The sequence below is a fragment of the Pavona decussata genome, unplaced genomic scaffold (genome assembly GCF_977016875.1).
Source record: "Pavona decussata unplaced genomic scaffold, jaPavDecu1.1 SCAFFOLD_286, whole genome shotgun sequence".
In the NCBI taxonomy this organism is placed as follows: domain Eukaryota; kingdom Metazoa; phylum Cnidaria; class Anthozoa; order Scleractinia; family Agariciidae; genus Pavona; species Pavona decussata.
In genome coordinates, this window is record NW_028145687.1 from 986908 (window position 1) to 1006852 (window position 19945).

At 40.0% G+C, this 19945-nt stretch overlaps 2 protein-coding genes across 3 annotated transcripts in view; both read left to right on the forward strand.

Moving 5' to 3' along the window:
• LOC146455081 (carbamoyl-phosphate synthase [ammonia], mitochondrial-like) overlaps positions 1-14964 on the forward strand; it is a 41978-nt gene extending 27014 nt beyond the window's left edge. The window contains exons 30-42 of the mRNA XM_085094664.1: positions 157-281; positions 364-433; positions 1159-1226; positions 1953-2028; positions 4011-4088; positions 5197-5304; positions 6077-6166; positions 7277-7447; positions 8798-8872; positions 11342-11440; positions 12050-12216; positions 13530-13659; positions 14491-14964. Of these exons, the coding sequence (XP_084950790.1) occupies positions 157-281; positions 364-433; positions 1159-1226; positions 1953-2028; positions 4011-4088; positions 5197-5304; positions 6077-6166; positions 7277-7447; positions 8798-8872; positions 11342-11440; positions 12050-12216; positions 13530-13659; positions 14491-14595 (1362 nt within the window). The 3' untranslated portion in view covers positions 14596-14964. The remainder of the gene's footprint in view (positions 1-156; positions 282-363; positions 434-1158; positions 1227-1952; positions 2029-4010; positions 4089-5196; positions 5305-6076; positions 6167-7276; positions 7448-8797; positions 8873-11341; positions 11441-12049; positions 12217-13529; positions 13660-14490) is intronic.
• Positions 14965-19054: 4090 nt separating this feature from the next.
• Positions 19055-19945, forward strand: part of LOC146455082 (kalirin-like) — a 139428-nt gene continuing 138537 nt past the window's right edge. For both annotated transcript variants that reach the window (XM_085094656.1, XM_085094658.1), the window contains exon 1: positions 19055-19226. The gene's annotated coding sequence lies outside the window, so the exon portion shown is untranslated. The remainder of the gene's footprint in view (positions 19227-19945) is intronic.

The window sequence follows — 19945 nt, forward strand, 5'->3', positions numbered from 1 at the left end:
AGAATTGAATTTTACTATTACTGAACCAGATTTTTCTGTCGGTATGGAGGAATATTGGCCGAGTCTTTTAATACATGTTTACGAACCGAACCGGAGACGTTCGTTAGAAGAAAATGTTTCATTTCTGATCATGTTATTGTTGTGTGTGTGCTGCAGATTTGTAAAGGAGCTATGATCTCCGTTGGTGGTCAGATTCCTAACAACCTGGCTCTTCCGTTGTACCTGAATGATGTTAATGTCCTGGGTACGTCCCCTCTCATGATAGACGCTGCAGAGGAAAGGTAAGAAGATCGATAACCGTTCAACGGTAAAACCCGCTCCACCAGGCTTTGTCTCCTTACAATACTATTTGTTCCCCTCCAGGTCACGTTTTTCTGCAATTCTTGACGAGATGGGCATCGGACAAGCACCATGGAGAGCTGTTTCGTCTGTGGTCAGTAGCTCTTAAATCAATCATAATGAACGTGATCTTTACTAATCAATCAGAATTGTGACTTCTTCTCTCATTTTCCCGCCATGCTTTGCACTCGGTGCATATTTACCTGCACCTGGTTTGATCGTTCTTGGCCCTGGTTCCACTTCCCGCGCTTGGCACCAATCTCGTGTTCTCCCGTGTTGGTACCAGTCTCATAATTTCCCGCGCTTTACACCAGTCTCGTGTTTTCCCGCGCTTAGCACCAGTTTCATGTTTTTCCGCGATTATCACCAGTCTCGTGTTTTCCCGCGCTTTGCACCAGTTTCATTTTTTTTTTCCTGCGCTTGGCACCAGTTACGTGTTTTCCCGCGCTTAGCGCCAGTTTCGTGTTTTCTCGCGCTAAGCACCAGTCTCTTGTTTTCCCGCGCTTAGCACCAGTTCGTGTTTTCCCGCGCTTTGCACCAATCTCGTGTTTTCCCGCGCTTGGCACCATTCTCGTGTTTTCACGCGCTTAGCACCAGTCTCGTGTTTTCCCGCGCTTTGCACCAGTTGCACCAGTTTCGTGTTTTCCCGCGCTAAGCACCAGTCAAATGTTTTCCCGCGCTTGGCACTGGGGATTAATTTTTCCGTGCTTGTTTCTTTTGAATTTTTGTTAAGTTCTGAATAGTTTGTTGTTACGATTATGGTCTACTTGAAAGGTTACAATACTCTACAAAATTTACTGTTACTTTGTTTTGCTTCAGGATGATGCACTGAATTTTGCTGCTACTGTCGGATATCCCTGCCTTCTGAGGCCTTCTTACGTTCTGAGGTAACATTCTGTCTAAATCTCTATAGCCTAATCGATAACCGAAAAGCAAAACGCGCGCGAGGTGCAAGGATTTGTCTCGCAAGAAACCGCGAGTTTCTTTGTCGCATGCGCGCTTGTTTCGGCTCACACTCCACGACTCGTGTTTGAAAAGAGACGTGTGTTTTCAAGTAATGGAAATTTATTTAACGGCGCATGCATAAATGAATGCTTTATCAATAACTCAATCAGTGAGAGCTAAAGTGAGGACACATTCATGCACTTGGATAAAATTTCTATTTCTGTGAGCCATACACTTTGAGTAAATTTTCCACCACTATGAAACAATACCTTACATATATCTTAAGTTATCTTAACTTGGAGAAAGAAAAAGGCCTAGCTCCAGTTGTTCAAAGAGCGGATATCTTTATCTCGCGGATAACCCACTACCCAATGCACAAAATGCATTCATTGGAGTACATTTTATCCGCTGGAGAATTTTTTTATCCGCTGGATAAGGTTATCTGCTCTTTGGACAACCGGGGGGCTGGACAATTACTTATTTTTATGTTTATTAAAAAAACCCTTGTTTTAGTGAAAAAAATGTCGGAATGTTGTACCATTTGTCACCCATTTGGTTCAGTTTTATCGCCTTTAACTTCGTAAAAGTGGCAAGTCTCGCCCGGCCTTTGAAAACATTTCGGAACCTTACTTGCATTTACCTTGATTTTCACCTTGTTTCTTGTTCAGTGGATCAGCCATGAATGTAGCTTATGGTCCGGTGGAGTTGAAAAAGTTTCTGCAAGAAGCAGCCAGAGTGTCGCAGGTGAGTGGGAAGACAGAAAAAATATAACATAACTACAGTTGTCAAAGTCCTGAAAATTACGTCCCTTAATTTTGACCAGTGTTAAAACGGTCACCTACTTTAAACAGTCGCGATCATCCGTTTCTATACTATATTCTTCTTTCTCATACCATTTTAACGCTGTAGTGATTTTGTGAGCGCTTTTGTGCATAAACTGGCCTTAAGTTATCGAATGTTATTTAAAATGTCGTTTTTATTGTGTATGGCGTGTATTCCGGTGCAACCTAGCGGTCACTAAGCTATTAGGGAGCTTAAGTAAGGACGACGGGAACGAAAACGTCACCTGAAAATATATCTTTATTTCATTTGTGCTACTTCGCGATTGTTTCAACTCGCTCAACTTTAACAGAAACGGCGAACTATCTAGGAACCAAATTGGTGGGAGTGGCGTACAAGTTAAGCTCCCTATTCCCCGAAGGTGACAGGTTCGGTTGTATAACCGCGCTTAATAATATACATACAAAAGTTTCTGCAATCTGATTGGTGGAGAGCGGCTCAATTTATCCTAAATGTAGTGCAGAAATGTAAAATTGAGTGCAGAAAGTTGAAATTAGTGCAACAAAGGTGAAATTAAAATGATTGACAGGTACGCCAATTTGCAAAATCGGCTGTCTCGAAACAAAATGGCGAACAGGTTTGAAGAGAGTAACAGCATTTTAATTCGAAGTTTAAAGGAAAATGCAAAGAAATTCAACAAAGCACTAGCAACAGGCTAAAAGTTTGGAGGTCTTGGACAGCACAAAATGACTCCGACCAAAATATTGAAAACTATGAACCGGAGGCAGTCAACAAAATTCTCGAGGATTTCCACGCAACGGTGCGTAAAGAAGACGGGAAAGACTATACGAGCATGGCAGTCTTCGCACTGCAATTGAACGTTACCTAAAAAGGTAAAGTTACAAATACTCCACAATTATAAACTGAGAGTAAAAAGGTTCGAAGCAAGTTCTTGACGCTCGACTACTGCGGCAACAAGGTTAACGGCCGAACAAGTCTTGAACAATTCAAGTGGCCGAACAAGCCTCGGAAGTCTGACAAACACTGAATTAAACGAGCTGTGGAAAAGCAAAACGCTTTGAAGCACAAGTCCTGGTACAAACGGTTTGGTAGCTCCTGACTCAATATTTTGGCGTAGAGCATCATGTTGAAGATTTCCATGTCGGCTTGGACGAAAACAAACGTTGAATTCATTGACAACCAGATTAAAACACGCCAGTCTGGACTGTCTGCAAAGCCCCGGCTCCTGAAATCCAGTCAGTTCGAAAACATGCCGAGGACGGTGATTGACTTCAGACTTCTTTCAACATTGACTTAAAATTATGCTTTGTGATTTGAAAACTTGCTCTTTTTAGAGTGATGGTATTTTTAGCATGTTTTCCGAACGTATGAACATGTATGTCGATCAAGCTTGTCATTTTTGAAACCAATCAAAGACATGTAGGCGGAGCATGAGCTGACGGACAAGAAATAAACAAAAGCTCATTTGAAATTTTTGTATGTATATTATTAACTAGTAATCACATGATTTTTCTCGTGCAATTTGGAATAAATAAGCACTTGTAAAATTTTAAAAGACCACAAATTGCACTCGCCCTGCGGGCTCGTGCAATTTTGTTAGCCTTTTAAAATTTTACTCGTGCTTATTTATGCCAAATTGTACTCGGAATCATGTGATTAGCTATACTTACTATATGGTAACTGTATTGCAATTGCAATCGAAATAATGATTGCCAATACGTTAAATGGCTTATATACAATTTCCATTACATGCATGACCATTGGAGTGTAAAAGTAAGACCGCTTTTCGCTAGGGTTTATCCACTGTCAAGCTTTCTGTATCTCCATGATAAGAACTAGCCACAAGACCAGCTCATCTCCAAAACTGTGTTCAAAGTCGTTTTTATGGTAAGTCATAATGTCTGTTGGTTTGTGTGTGTGTGTAGGACCATCCGGTTGTGATGACAAAGTTCATTGAAGGCGCTCGAGAGATTGAAATGGATGCTGTGGCTAAGAATGGAAAGGTTTGTTAAATTTGTTGGTTGGCTTCTCCTTTTCCCTGGCCGATAAGAAGCTCCCGCATCTAAGTACTCTGTCCCTTTGAATCCGTACGGCCTCACAGCCGGGTTGGACGCAAAGAGCGCTCTGATAAAAAAGCCCCTGCTTCAAAAGCCTGCAGTTTTCATTATTAAGGTTTGACTCCGAAACAATTTTTCATTTCGCCGATAGCGAGTCCAAAATAGCTCTTTTTCCATGTCGTTCAACTTCATTTTGAGGCTTTGTCCAGACTTTTTGTTGAAATTAGATAACTTTGATGATGTCTAGTGGTCTTGGCAATCGTCGGAAATGTTCGGGTTATTTTAATAAACCTCCGAATACTCCCGAGTCATTTTGAGTTTTCCGGATTAACTTTGAATATTCTTATCACGCGCCCCAGGTCTAACTTGAGTGTTTGACCTGGCAAATCAAGAGCATTTATTTTTGAGGAGTCAATAGTTCGGGTTTTTCATTGTGATGTAGTTGCGCAAAACGCTGAAGGATGGTTTTTGATCATTGAGCCAAAGTACAAATTGCCCGGAGTTAAAATGGATGCAGGGGCGAGTTGTTAAATTTTCATTTAATCAGAAATTTGCGTCCATCACATGAAAGATCACATTAAAATTAGCCAGTTTACCAAGTTTGTGGTTCTGTCGTCAGATTGCGACCATGTAGAAGGCTTTCAAAAATCGGAAAAATTAGAGACTTTTTATGGATTTGGGGAACGCCATCTTAGAATTAGAGACATTTGTATGGAATTGGGGCTACCTTTGACAGGTCACAGCCTGGTTACTACGCGATGAAACAACCAAACTTGGTAAACGTACTATTTTTTATGTGATCTTTCTCCTAAAAAAGCAACATTTCCAAAAGGCCAATTCGATCTGGATTATTCTTAAGCACTTTATCATGAGCCTCTGGCTCGGGAGATTGTACAAGAACTCCACCGTGTTATTGACATTAAAATTATTATTTTGATTTTAATACCTTACTTTACTTTGAACAATGTCGGTGTAAACTAGAACCCAATCCCTTATGAACTTCGGAACAGGCAATATCGTTTGCTGACCCGATCTGTCGTCCTGGTTCCTGTAGGTTGTTGCTCATGCTATCTCTGAACACGTGGAGAATGCTGGGGTTCATTCAGGCGATGCTACCCTGATATTACCGCCACAAACTATCAGCGAAGAAGACATCTGGCAGGTGAGTGATAAATTAGTCTTGGCTGACCGCGTCCAATCTCGTGTTTATGTGCCCTGCCAGGTGGTTATGTTTTAATTGAATGGGCATGTTAAGGAACGTGCTACCACGTGTGTCGTTGTAATGAAATGGGCGTGGCCTGCCACGTGCCGCCACGTGTTTGTGTGTTACACGCTATAGACCGTGCAAGTCACGTGGGGTGAAAACCTGTTTCTTTGTTCAAGTAATGCTTCTGGTTGAAGCTCGCGCCTTTTGACTGTTTTATTTAATAAAATAGGCGCGATTCCCGATACGTCCTGCTGCGAGTTTTTGTATATATTTTGCGTGATCTTTTTTAGGTTACTCCAATTATATCAAATTCAATTCAATTTTATTCACACTTCTTACAACGAAATACAATATAATTTATGGTAAGAAAAATTAAACGTACAGAGCAATTTATTTAATGATTTTACCTTCTACGGAAGAAGTGCGTAGTGGCCAAAGGAGCAAGGCTTTCGTGTTGGCCACTACCTCTGTGCAGTTAAATAAAATAAGGGGAAGTTGAATTTATAATACTGGTTGAAGAGCTCTGCTAGTTAAATTAGGCTTGGGAGAGGAAAATACAACAGTAAGGAAAAAAATTGTTTACAGCAAATATATAAGTATGTAGTATACGTCAATTTTTTTTTATATTATTTATGTTTGGCTATCAAGCAGAAAAAGTTTGTATTTCGTCTTATGTAGGTGTGTTTGACGGGTAGTTTTGTGCAAGTTTTTACCATTCGCTTCACAGGTCAAAGAAGCAACCAGAAAGATTGCTGAGAGATTCAATATTTCTGGCCCGTTCAACACACAGTTTCTAGCCAAAAACAACGAAATAATGGTAAGCCATGTATTTGCAAGCTCCAGATCAAACTGATTAAGTATGAAGCGATGTTTTGAATGAAGAGGCTGCATGCAACCTCTCACTGATTTCCTTATTTGGAGGTGTAACTGTTGATTACGTTAGCGATAGTGTCGCCTTCTGCTACTGCGCATACGTGCCGCGCATCTCCGGAAGTCCTGAAGAAATTAGAGTTTTACTAATTCAAAAGTATTTTTGTACGGTGCGTGACTGTGTAGGAAAAGAAGGTCTTAGTAAGTGTTCTTGAAATCTTAAAAGAAATTGGGGGTAACCAGGCCACGGTTTTAAAACCGTGGCCCCAAAATATTTTCTCACGCCTTGCGTAAAAATTTCACAGCTGTGCCTGTTCCCTTTCGTAAATCCGGCCATGTTTGCGACCGTCATTATTTTTAGTCATAAGGACAGGCGTTTAGTGTTTGAATATAAAACTCCCTGAAGAAGTCTACGTTAGTTAGACGAAATGCGTAGGAGAATAAAACAAGTTTTACAGCTTCATTTCGCAGAGTGCTGCTCACTAGTTTAGTTAAAACAATTTTCAAAAATTAAAAAAGAAATAGAAAATTGGGGGTAACCAGGCATTTTTCAGAAATAATTTTCCCCAATTAAAAGCTACCCTTAAAAGCTTCAATTTGGGAAAAAAAAAATTCCATGTATTGCGTTGCATTGTTTAAAGGTTTTTAGAATTATTGTTGCTTTATTATCTCTGAAAAATACGTGGTTACCCCCAATTTTCATTTTGGATTTCAAAATCCTTTGCTAAGATCTGCTTTTCTCGCATAGTCGTAAACTGGGAAAAAAATACATCTGTCGTAGGAAGCACCGTCCTTAAACCATTAAACCATTGCAGCACTTACTAAATGAAAGACTGATCCATAGAATCCAGCGGCTACATTCACCCGTTTTAGAGTCCGTCTCTACAGTAATTACAATTTAAAAATTAAAAATAAGCAACTAAAATTTTTCAAAATCACAATATTGAGTGTGAAGAGTTCATTTCTTGGTTACAATAGTAAGTTTGTTACAATAGTGAAATTTGAGCAATTTATTTTATAAACAAGTGTTTGTGTATTTCTTCTTCTTCCTCGTCAGGTGATCGAGTGCAATCTGCGTGCTTCGCGTTCGTTTCCGTTTGTGTCCAAGACAGTGGGTACAGACTTCATTGGTGTGGCTACTAAGATAATGGTGGACCATCCACTCGATGAGCACAATCTACCCCATTTGGACACGCCCCTGCAGCCGTCTGGATATGTTGGCATCAAGGTTGGTCATCTCGCTGTATATCAATCAATCATTTATTTATTTATTTATTTATTTATTTATTTATTTATTTATTTATTTATTTATTTATTTATTTATTTATTTATGCACAATTAGACTGAATTAAAGCATAAAATTATGCTTGTGGAGTCGTGTGTAGTTAGAACAAACTAAAATTACGTGGAAGTGCAAGTTACTAAACTATATTAAAGGTGCAATCTACATATACATCTGTAAAACTCCAATCTGCATACACCGATTTAAAATTCAAATATTTTCTTTTGGTAAATTTGATATCAGAATTTTAACTAATATAATTGAAAATCTGATGTCATAGTCCTTGGTAATGATTGGGGAGACGTGACACCAAAGTTAAGTTCCTTTAGTAGAACATCCTTCTTTTTCCTTCTAAAAAAAAGATTTGTTACCCGTGAAATTCCGCATGTGGCCCCCTGTTACTTTCGTTATCACAATCTTTTACTATAGTTACCTGTTGGGTCAATGAGCCCAGGGTTTGTACGGGTCATGGAAAACCTGGAAAGTCATGAAATTTTGAAATTTCGTTTTCCAGGCCTGGAAAGTCATGGATATTAATTGTCGGCCAGGGAAAGTCGTTGAAAATTATGTTTATGGACAAAATCACTAATAAATCATTCTTTTAGGGAATAAAAAAGGAAGAAGATGAACAATTTTAATAACGAAAGGGAACCAAGAAACATATTTTTACTCAGTTTTAATAAACACTGCAAGATACGAACGTTTTGTCATGGAAAACTTGATAAGTTCATGGATTTTTTAGCCGTAAAGAGTACGAACCCTGTGAGTCGTGTGCCATTATTTGTAGGCCAATCGATCGTAAAGAATGCGGAAAGAAGTGTAGTTACTGAGCCTGCGTGGCAGACTCAGAGAACGCGGAGGGACTCGCGTTGTAAATCACGCTTCGCGCTCGCTCTTGTGTCCCTTCTCCGTGTCTTTTGGTGTCTGCCACACAGGCTAAGTGGTTACTTTGAGTTTAAGCAGCCTTCTACTATCGTATGTTAATATATATTATATCTGTATTTATCAGTAATGTTACCACTGATCTGCACAGTGCTGAATATTCATCATGGTATGCTACTGGATAAGGGAAATATGGCTTTTTTGATAGCAGTAGACCTACACCCTTCAAAAGCTCTATTTTAACTGGGCCCTGATAACCTGCAGCTGCATTGCTTTTTAGGGCTGGGAGCATTGTTCTGTTGTTCGTTCTATTGTCCTCTCAACCAACCATTTAAGACGTTGTAAACGGTGCATGTCGCCCTCGTGATAGAGGAACGTTACAACCCTACTCTTTTGTCTTCTCTCCTTTTTCAGGCGCCAATGTTTTCATGGCCTCGACTGCGTGATGCAGATCCTTTGCTAAAATGTGAAATGGCTTCTACTGGCGAGGTAAGAAGACAACAAGAGTTTTTATTTGCTTGCTTGGTTTTAATAGCCTGAGCCCGGTTGTTCGAAAGCCGATTAACGCTAATCCATGATTAAAAGTTAATCGAGGTTTTCATCTCGCTCGTTTAAAATGGTTTAAAAGGTTAATTTTAAGCTCAAAGCTAAGAAAAGTCTAACGCAAAACTGACGGACAAAAATCTTTTGGGAGAATCTTTATTAAATATTAATTAAACTTGCATCAAAGTTCACGTTAATCCGGGATTAGCTTAATCGGGCTTTGAACAACTGGGCCCTGTTGCTCGAAAGCCGATTAACGCTAATCCATGATTAAATGTTTTAAATGGTTAAAATTTTTCAGTTCGCTTGCTAAGAATGTTCTTAAAAGCTAATTTTAAGCTAATTGTAAAGGAAAGTCTTCGTCCAAACTGAGGGTCAAAAATCTTTATGGATCAGGGCCGGGTTGTTCGAAAGCCTATTAACGCTAATCCACGATTAAAAGTTAACCGAGGTTTTAATCTCGCTCATTAAAAGTGGTTTTAGAGGCTGGTTTCGAGCTAAAGGTAAAGAAAAGTCTTAGGCAAGACTTAGGGACAAAAATCTTTTGGACGAATCCTTATTGATTAGTAAATATACTTGAATCTAAGTTCACGTTAACTCAGGATTAGCTTAACCGGGCTTTGGACAACTTGGCCCTGGGCCGTGACTAGCAGGGTCATATTTAAGGCCCGTTTAAACGGTTTCAGCATTTGCTCCAACATGCGTTCAACACTTTGTCGAACCAGTAGTGGGGGGGGAGGGGGGGGTGTTTGAACAGGTCGTTCAACATTGTTGAATGTGTAAAATATGTTGAAAGCTTGTTCAGAGCGTAATGAATCAAATTTAAATTGGTTTAAACTTTCATTCAACATTGGATACAACATTCCTTTGTTCTTGAAAATGATGAATGGCGTTGAAGCCGTTCGAACACTTCGTTCAACATTTGCCCAACATCTGTTCAACTTTTGTTGAACGAATGTTGGTCAAATGATGAAACCGTTTAAACGGGCCTTTAGAGTTTCACGTCTGATTGACAGAGAATGAGCCAGTAGGGAGACTGCAGCAGAGGTAGTCCACCTCAGTAGCAGCGGATTTATTTAGACACGATGTCAATTCATTTACATGCTCTTCCACTCTTCCATCAAGCAGTGACGAGTGAATTAACTACATTTATTTAATTACATGATTACTAAATTACGTTAGCCTACAGACAGAAGTCTCTTATTTCCTTCCGGCTTTTCCGCCACAGGAAGGAAGTGGAAGACGTACTTGTGCGAGAAATCACGCTAGTGACCATGGAACACACACACACTGATATCGCATGCTAAAAAGTTTCTCATGCGCATGAGAAATTTCTGACGGTGACGAAAGGAAGGTGCCTCCAAATGCAAAGATATTTTTGCGCGGCTTGGGACTATGCGGGAAAAGCAAATCTTAGCAAGGGCTATTTGAATCCGAAAAGAAAATTGGATAACCATGCATTTTTCGGAGATAATTAAGAAACTATAATCCCATGAAACCATTAAATGCATAACAATGTGTGGCATATTTTTTTCCAAATTAAAGCTTAACTATCTCTGAAATGCGTGGTTCCCCCAGTTTTCTTTTTGGATTTGAATGGCTCCTGGCCCTTGCTAAGATCTGCTTTCACACATAGTCTTTAACCGCGCAAAAACAGCTTTGAATTCTTCAAGCTCCTCTGACCATTCTTGACCCCAGAGCCTCTCGGCTCGATTACGTCATATACGCCGTCAGTCATGCGCAAAAGGGAAGAGCTCTGGAGTCGAGAATGTTCTCTGACCATCCCGAGATGCGCAGAACGTATGCGCAGTAGCAAACGGAGGCACCGTCCAAAATGGAAATTTTGAAGAAAGAAGACAACCTGAGAAACTTGATACCCAAATTTTCAAAATAAAAATCTTTTAGTCCCATTTACTGCGCCTTTCAATAACATACGGACTCTGAACTTCAACCCCAGCTAACGATTTGCGTTTTTTTACTGCCGTCAATCATAATTACGGAGACAACCGACTGACCACAAAAATACAGAAACCGACAAAGTGGATCGAAATCCGCCAATCACAACGCACGAACATGACCTTTTGACCCCGTTTAGCCAAACGTCGTTGTTTTCTAAGAGGTCCGCTCTAGTGATTGACGGCAGTGAAAAGCGAAACGGTTGCCTGAATTTTAAACTTCAGAGTCCGCATGTTATTGAAAGGCGCAGTAATGTCCCTCCTGGAAACTTTTTTTCTGAACGTTTTTGTTTCACGGTACATCCCACCCATACTTTTTTTTTTTTTTTTTTTTTTTTTTTTTTTTTTTTTTTTTTTCGGTTGATTAGAAACTGGTGTAGTTGCTTGCGCTTATGCGCGGATTTCCCGCCAGAAGCAACACTTGTTCCCAGGGCCTTATCTTAACCTCGTTTCCCTGCAGGTCGCGTGTTTTGGCGCCAATGCCGAGGAAGCTTTCCTGAAGGCTTTGATGTCAACTGGCTTCCGTCTGCCTAAGAAAAGCATTCTGATTGGTATTCAGGTATGATGATTGACAGACGAGAGCGAGGATCGCAGGTTAAGCTCTCGTCTCGTCCGCGAGCTCTTGTTGATTTCTGTACGTTCTCGTTAACTCTCCTGTGTCATCGTCCAGTTTGAAATCTCTACAACTCTCTTCAGGTTGATTGAGATGGTCGAACTTGTTACGTGCGATGGATGATGACGGCAACTCGGAGACAACAATTATTTCAGTTGTTCGAAAAGATGAAATAGTTCATTTGATCCAGTTGTTCGAAAGCTGGTAAACGCTAATCCACGATTAAAAGTTAACCAAGGTTTTCGTCACGTTGAAAATGTGTTTGAAAGCTAATTTTTAGCTTGAGGTAAAGAAAAGCCTAAGTCAAAAGTGAAGGGAAAAAATCTTTGGAAAATATAAAGTGGAATCGAAGTTTACACTAATCCCCGGTTAGCTTTATCGTGCTTTGAACAACTTGGCCCAGTATATGCGCGAGATTGGGTGAGGAGGACCTGTTTAAAGAGCTGCTACTTCCTAAGCACTATTTTCTAAGGGCGGGGCGGACGATATTTGTCGAAACCTAATTAAGGTATCTAATTTTCTTTTTCTTTTTTTTTATCGTTGTGTTCTGAACAGCAATCCCTACAGCCAAAGTTCTTGCCAACAGCCAACAAGCTTCACAAACTGGGATTCACTCTTTACGCAACAGAAGCCACTTCACAGTACCTCAACGAGCACAATATTCCAGCTCAGCCAGTTGAATGGCCTCTACACAGCGTGGGAGTCAACTCAACAGCAACAAGGTGAAACCTGCATCCAAAATGTTAGAAAATTCCGTCAGGGGTGGGGGGGGGGGGAGGGGGGTGAGAAGAAGAGAAACTCCCTTACAAAATGTCGCGTTCCGGAATCTTGGTTTGAGGGCGTGGTTAAAATTCACTATTTCTCTATGATGTCTCCTCTCCTTCGAAAATGTCAACTCAAGGAAACCTAACATTGATCTTGGCAAGCGGCACCGAAAGGCTAAGGGACAGTTATTTAATCAGAGTCTAACTTAGGCCGCGGCTTAAGACAATCAGTGGGCCTCCAAATCTGTTTATAGGTGGTTTATTTTACGTAGATAAATAGGTTTCTAGTCTGTGATGCAAGCCTTCTTGTTACCATCGGCAGCAGACAATGTTTAGATATGACTGTTGGCAAAATTGAAAATGGCTTAGAACGTGGTTTTGTTAAACACCGTCTAAACTGTCTTTTAATAACTGACCCTTAATGTACACTGATGGGTGGTTTACTTGTAAGCAAAAAGAATTATAGAGTGGTCTTTGTACTTCAAACGTGTACAATAAGGCTTTGCTTTTTTTACTTGTTCCAAAAAGGAACTTTACGTGCTCTTTTCGCCCAAAAGAGTACGTGGTGTGAGCATATTACGGTGGCCTTAGGTAATTTTGTGTTGGTTAAAGTGGCGCTCAGTTGGTCCCAGCCCACAAAACCTCCCGTAACACAAGGGAACACATTTTTGATCCTTTCCATACAACACACTGTAATTTTAGTCTCTTTAATTTAACTGGCCACCCCTCGTTAGCAGACATCATTCGTGGCCCTAACCACGCTCACACTACGACTCAAACAGGATTTATTCTAGGAATTGGCCAATGAGGGCCCAGTGGACCCCTTCCGTAATTTTAGGGGGCCCTTTTTCAAGAAAGGGCCCTAAGATAAGGGCCTCCAAAAAGATAATTGAACTTCTTTGTACAGTCTATTCAGAAGCAATTCAAGAAAGTGCGGAATATGAACACAGAACAGATAAGAGAAAGGCAATTGAGACAATAAGAGGTATAGAAGTAATAGAGCGGCGGTCATATCAATCTTATCGCCAGCGACGCTTTCGAAAGCTTTATTTCAGAAAAAGAGTACTAAGTTTGGGTACTGTTGCGCGCCTCATTTGCCGCGCCAACGTAAATCTTATGCGGCTTTTTTTTTTTTTTTTTTTTTTGAATTGCGGCAATCCTGCAAAGCCGCGCTCTAGAATGAACCCTGCTCAAACTGCTCTCAAGTGGACACATTTTGAGCGTGGTCCCAATGGTACCCCTCTTACTTGGCTTGCAAATTTTTGTTGTAGACTGATCCAGGATAAAGAAGTGGATCTGGTGATCAATCTTCCGAATCAGAATACCAAATACATCAAGGATAACTACCTGATAAGGAGAGCATCTATTGACCGAGGAGTACCGCTAATAACAAACTTGGAGGTCAGGTGGCACTGCACGAGTAGTGCATACGAAAGTACTGCTCGGTAGCTTTCATTTGAATGGTAACACTTTAGGATTTCATCCACAGACTCAAACGTTAGAACCACCTTGTACAGCATAATAAGCAGCACCACAGGAAAGTACTGCTCGGTAGCTTTCATTTGAATGGTCACACTTTAGGATTTCATTCACAGACTCAAAGGTTAGATTTACATCTTACAGACGATCGTAAGCACCTACACAGGAAATTACTGTACCAGGCCACTCAAATGAAAGCTACTGAGCCCTTGAGGTTGTACACCAGGTTTTTCCTTTGACAAGCCTTTTTCTCTAAACGTTACAGGAGTGAAAAGAATGCCAAAGGTTATGATTGATTAGCATCCCTTCCACAAGGGTAGAGTAAAAATCAATTTCCTAACTCCACGCTAGGAAAGTGGACAAAGTTGGTAACATTGATGACTCTGTAGCAATTCCAAGTAACAAGATCTTTTATTTCTTTTACTTATACCACTCATCAACATTCAAATCCCCTCAGTATACAGGATGTTTGTGCCATGAACCTAGTTTAATGGCCTTATAGCTCCCACGAGTCTCCTGTCGCTCAGTGGTAGAGCATCCGAACTAGTAATCAGAGGGTCATAGGTTCGACACCTGTTTGGTAGAACTGGAATTTTCTTTTCCGAATATATCGGTGTCACCGACTGAAAAATACATCTATCTATTTTTTACCAGGCTTAAATTCCTTTCACAGGATCTTTTTTTTTTTTTCCTTTCCTGTGATTTTCCTTGGCACATGGCGTCCAATTTCGCTTTCCTTTCATCTCTGTTTAGGTCGTGAAGATGTTTGCCGAAGCTCTCGCAGTGACGGGCCGCAAAATAGAAGCGACATCTTTATTCCACTATCAGAAGTCTTCCAACAGAAAAGCAACGCCTTGAAAGAAGCAAGGATAAACCGGCGAACCCCTGGAAAATAAATGAAAATCGTCTGAAAATGCCCTAGATAGTACAATGGAAACCACGTCTTAATACCACCACCGGCAACCTTAAAAGAAAGTGGCCTCTGAGAAATTCTCACTGTTGCCGAGTCTATTTAATAGAAGGGAGGAAGGATGACTGTCCCAGGGTTTACAATTAGGGAATTTAAGGAACCACGACGGCAACGCAACGAAAACGTCGCTTGAAAATATAAGTTCTCGTTACTTGTACAACTCCATGATTATTCCAAATTCGTTCAACTTGTACAATGTGGCCGGACTATTCAGTAACAGAACAGGTGGAAACGGTGTTCAAGTTGGGACAGAGAATGATAAATTTACCGTCACAAAAAACAAAGCCTTAAATTTGGTTATTTCACGTTGTTGTTTGGTAGAGTACGGGGAAGAAATGTACTGAAATTTATAGCGCGCGTGCAGGGCCTTTGTTTTTCACACTAAATCCTATTGTTTTGTGACGTTCTCGTTGCTGTCGCTGTACTAGCTTCTTGAACTCCCTATTAGCTGTGGACAGGCTCCTTAGCGGAGAAGAAGAGGAAAGAAAAAGAATTTTCAAACGGTAGAGGTCTCTCACGAAACCTCTCTCCGTTAGCCGTTTTTTTCGTGCACCCTAAACGAAATGATTGCGTTCGTGTTTAGACGGATTTTCAATTGATTGTCGCATGCCAAAACCAAAGTAATCACTTTGGCCAATCACGAGTGTCAGCGGACGTAAACGGCGCAGCAAACCAATCAGAATTAGACGCACCAGCGTCAAGCGCGGGAAAATGCTTGCGAGCAAACCACAGTTGGTTTTGGTTTTGTTTCTTGTCAGCTAAAAAATTGGCGCGTGTTCTGCTGACCAATCACCGAGCTGAGTGAAGCCAAACCAAAGAACACGTGACACTCGATTGAAATGCGGTCTCTTCGGACCAATGAAAAGTGGTCGTTATAAATAAGAAGTTGGTCATAAGCCGGGCTTCCATTGTAGCAGCGTGAAACGGCAAACTGCGTTCTTTACGTATGTATTTACAATATGAAGCGTTCAAGAGTGCGTATTGAGAAACGGTTTGAACGCGAAGCGTTTTACGGCGTCAAACGCATTATTTAAGAACAGGCTTCTCAAGAGAATTATTTTTATTGAGGAGTTGTAAACTATTCTCACGGTAAGAAGAAATAAACGTGATGTTCTGTGTGGAGGTTTGTGTTTTTATTTCGTGGGTCCCATACGCATGCGCAGCGATGGCCGAAGTTCACATTGGGCGTGGTGGGTTTGCAAGGGTTCACATGGTCATGGAAACGTCAAGGAGTTTGAAATTTACTTTCTCAAACTCATTAATAATTCACCAAGAGGAAACAAAGAAAATCACTGCAGTGACTATGGTTTGGATATATGTTCCCTACTTTTTCCTTTAATTTCTCCAAGAATTGTTGATCATTTGAGGAGCCATATCAAACACTCAAAAGTGTGTTTCATCAGATATCCAAGCACCTCGAAGTCGTTTAAAGAGCTCGGCTGCGCCTCGTTTTTTCAACCTACTTCTCAGTGTTTGGATATCTGATGAAACACACCTCGTGTCAGATATACTACTTCTAGGCTTGGAAAAGTCATGGAAATTAGAAAAATATGTCTGGGTCGTGAAAAAGTCATAGAAAATTTCAGATTTTTCAAAACATTGTGTTTAGCTGATAGTTGAAAAGAAAAGAAATTTAGGAAACTTTGTGTCAAGCATGAAAACGTTCAGCCAGTGGGGTATTTCACTCTGTTTTCAACAGTCCCCTTGTCAGCGGTTCACTTCGCTGGTCAATTTTGTGGTCATGGAATTTGATTAAAAGTCATGGAATTTCCTTTCAGTGTCTTTGTAATTAAACGACGCTAAAGATCCCGCAAAAGCTACGAGGATCAAAATGCAACTACGGTTGTATTTTGATTCTCAGTTTGGTCTCTATCATGTCGCTGTCGTGTTAAGTTTTCTACGCAGTCGGATCAGCCTTGCAGTTATTTGAGCTACTGTGTTTATTTTGGGCTGATTAGATCTTTTACAGATCCTGCGTATACTTGCAACATTTTCGTTTTCGTTCCTTCGCAGTTTATTCTCTCCTTTAGAGATCACAACATCTACCAAGATATCAAGCACACCACAGTTATATTACAGGATGAAGGAAAAAGTCAGACAGTTTACCAGAGGGAGTAAAATTGGACTCCTAATGTAATTAGGCACCCCCTGGCCCCTTTCTAATGAGCGCTCCCCCAACCCTTGTGTCGTTTAGTTAATACGCGCCGCCTTATTCCAATAAGCGCCCCTATTGCGTAAGAGCCCCTGTTCCAGCAAATGGCCCTTTATTCCAACAATAAGTAAAACTTTCCTGTTGATCCTATTGAGTGGCATCGTGAAATGAAACGCTGTCATTTTACTTCTACTGAAGTGAATTATATAGGGAGGACATTTCACGGCGGTGCGAAGATATGAATTTTATTTTCGAGTGGTAAAATATTGTTTTTAACACGAGAAAATAAAATTCATATCTTCAAGGCAACGTGTAATTTTCTCTTTATTATATAGACAAATTTATCACTCCCCATTTTTTACTGACTGTTTGCACAAACAACCGCAAAAAAACGGGAAATGAGGTCATCAATATCCTCACTAGTAAGGATATGGAAACTACGCAACTCGAGTCCCGGATGTAGTTACGTATGAATTTAACGAGCTCGAGTGGCGTATTTTCCAGTAAAACACTCCTGCCTATATAATAAACAGTATTATACTATCTCATCTGAAAGTAATAAAATTATTAAAATATTGATTTATAAATGACAAGCAAAGGCAATTCTGACTCTGGAAACTCACGACCGATAAACCGATGTTTATTTCGAAAACGAAATAAGCACCCCTCTCCAATCAAAATCGTTCCAAAGGCTTTACGCTTATAACCCCCCCCCCCCCCCCCCCCGTCAATTACGAGGCAATAGCCCTGGGAGCAAGTTCTTAATCTCGATTCCATACCCCTTATACCCCCCTTATACCCCTTATTTATCCTAATTCTTTTTAATCCTCCTTTGTAATATAAATGTTTATTGTTTTTTATGTAGTGTATTGAATCTCGTCGACGTGTGAAAAATAAAATTGAATTGAATTGAATTGAATTGAATTATCACTATTATATATAACGGTCACTTTTGAAAATATATGTTGACTAGCATACGAAACGTCGTCATATAAAACGCGCAAGTTTATTATGTTTATAACCGCTGTTTGTATTTTATTTCTGATCAAGCTCAAACTCGTTCCCAGGGTCTCTCCTCTTCACGATTTGAAGAGGGAACACCCTGGAAACAAGGTTGGGTGTATACTCCATGTTACGGTACCATATAGTCACCCACCTATACATTGGTGACTATATGGTACCTTAATATGAATTACTTCCCAGGTTGCCTTGAGCTAAAAGTAAATTAGCGCCCTTGGGGGTAAATCGAATCACGTTAATCATAAATGCCGATGAACATAGATTTCCCACGCATCTGCAATTTCCATATAATTGGTTTGGCACACATTGGGTCAAAGTTTTCCAACACTGATCCGTCTTCTCTTCAAAATGACCGACACCAAAAGAATACACCCTTTAATAAACAGACAATTGAAAGGAATGATGAAGTTCGTCATTGAATGATGGAATATCGTTTTCAGTGATAAACTTTGAATTTTAAAACCTTACGTAAGGACTGTCAGTTTATGAAACGAATGTAATTTATAGTTTACTTTGAGATTGAGAAAATAACTACAAACCTAAAACAACATTTCAATACAGGGAGTGGTTAATGGTTTCCGCCGCAAGGGTCATTATAGACTATTCTTTTTTTTGTCTAGCACCTAAATAATGATATTCTGGTGAAGGAATTACTTTTAAGACAAAGTGGACGATCGACTTCCGGTGCAAACAATCGCCAACTCTCTCGCGGCCAGATGACGTCACGCCATTTCCTGTTTCGGCGGTTTCTTCAAATAGTTTCGTTTCTTATTGAATTTCTTTTGAGAATAATTTAACAAAACCACCTGCGCGTTGCGTGTAGGTTTATACACACGAGCGAGTCCATAACCAAATCTAATATTTTCTTTTGTACAGTGGCATAGCTGAAATACTAATTGGACAGCTTAGACCGAAAATCGAACTTGCCCTATTAAACTCTGAAATCCTGGGAAGATTTTGCATCTTTATCCTCTAAATCCCATCTAATGTTTCTGACTGAGTGATGCTGCCATGTTCTTAATCAAATAAATGACAGGCCAAAAGATTTATGAAAAAAAAAGAAGACAAATGCGGCTTTGGACAAAGTTTATGTTGGGTCGCATTCGAGCATGCAAACAATAGCTAACATTGGACTTCAAACGTAAAAGCGAGATGTGTCAATGCAAACAATTGATTCCTTAAGTGGACTGGCCTTTTGTTTGAATATAGTTTCCTGTAACCGGGAGAATATTCGTCTTGCTGTGAAACAACAACTTTTCGTCGTTATTTCTGAGTCGCGTTCGTGATATACTCGGCAAGGAAAATTTTGGACAACAGGACAAGTGATTGGATCATACCGTCGAAGCGGTAAGCCATATCAAATTTATTCATAGACTGAAATAGGTTAAAACCCATCACAGAAATTCTTTATTATTCTCGATTGTGTCACAGACAACTGTGAAAGCTTTCAAGAGTTCAATGGTAATTTTCAGCTTGCAACAGTGCTATATCTAGAAGAGATATCGCAGAGTTGCAATTTGTGTTCATTTTGAAGAAAGCGGTGTCGATTTTTTTAAAAGAGTAGTTCATGTAAAAACACACGTTTTCTAAACGTGGACTCACGATATGGTGGCTATCACTGATTCATCTTCAACCGGATGTGCGCGTATCATCCAAACTTTCGTCGCTTGAGCCAAAATTTCAGACGGACAACATATGAAAAAATGCAAAATATTTGAACTAAAGAACGTGGTTGCGGCGAGCGAAAAATATCTATGCATGACCTGATGTGTTTAAAAATGTGACTTCCAATACAAAGATTATAATTTAGGTCAGAGGTGGCTTGAGGCAAAAGCGGATGAAGCGTTTAGTCTGTGTATATATTATCTGTAAAGCACTTAAGCGTGTTACGAATCATTTGATTTAGTACAGGAGTTTTAAAAGAAGGCATTGAATAGTTAACAAATGGAGACGAGTAAACTGTTGTTAATTTTTAGAACTTAATTGTACAATTGATTTTTATAAGGCTAAACGAAACGTGTACAACAAAGTTTAGAGAATATTGCACAGGAAACAGGTGTTACCGG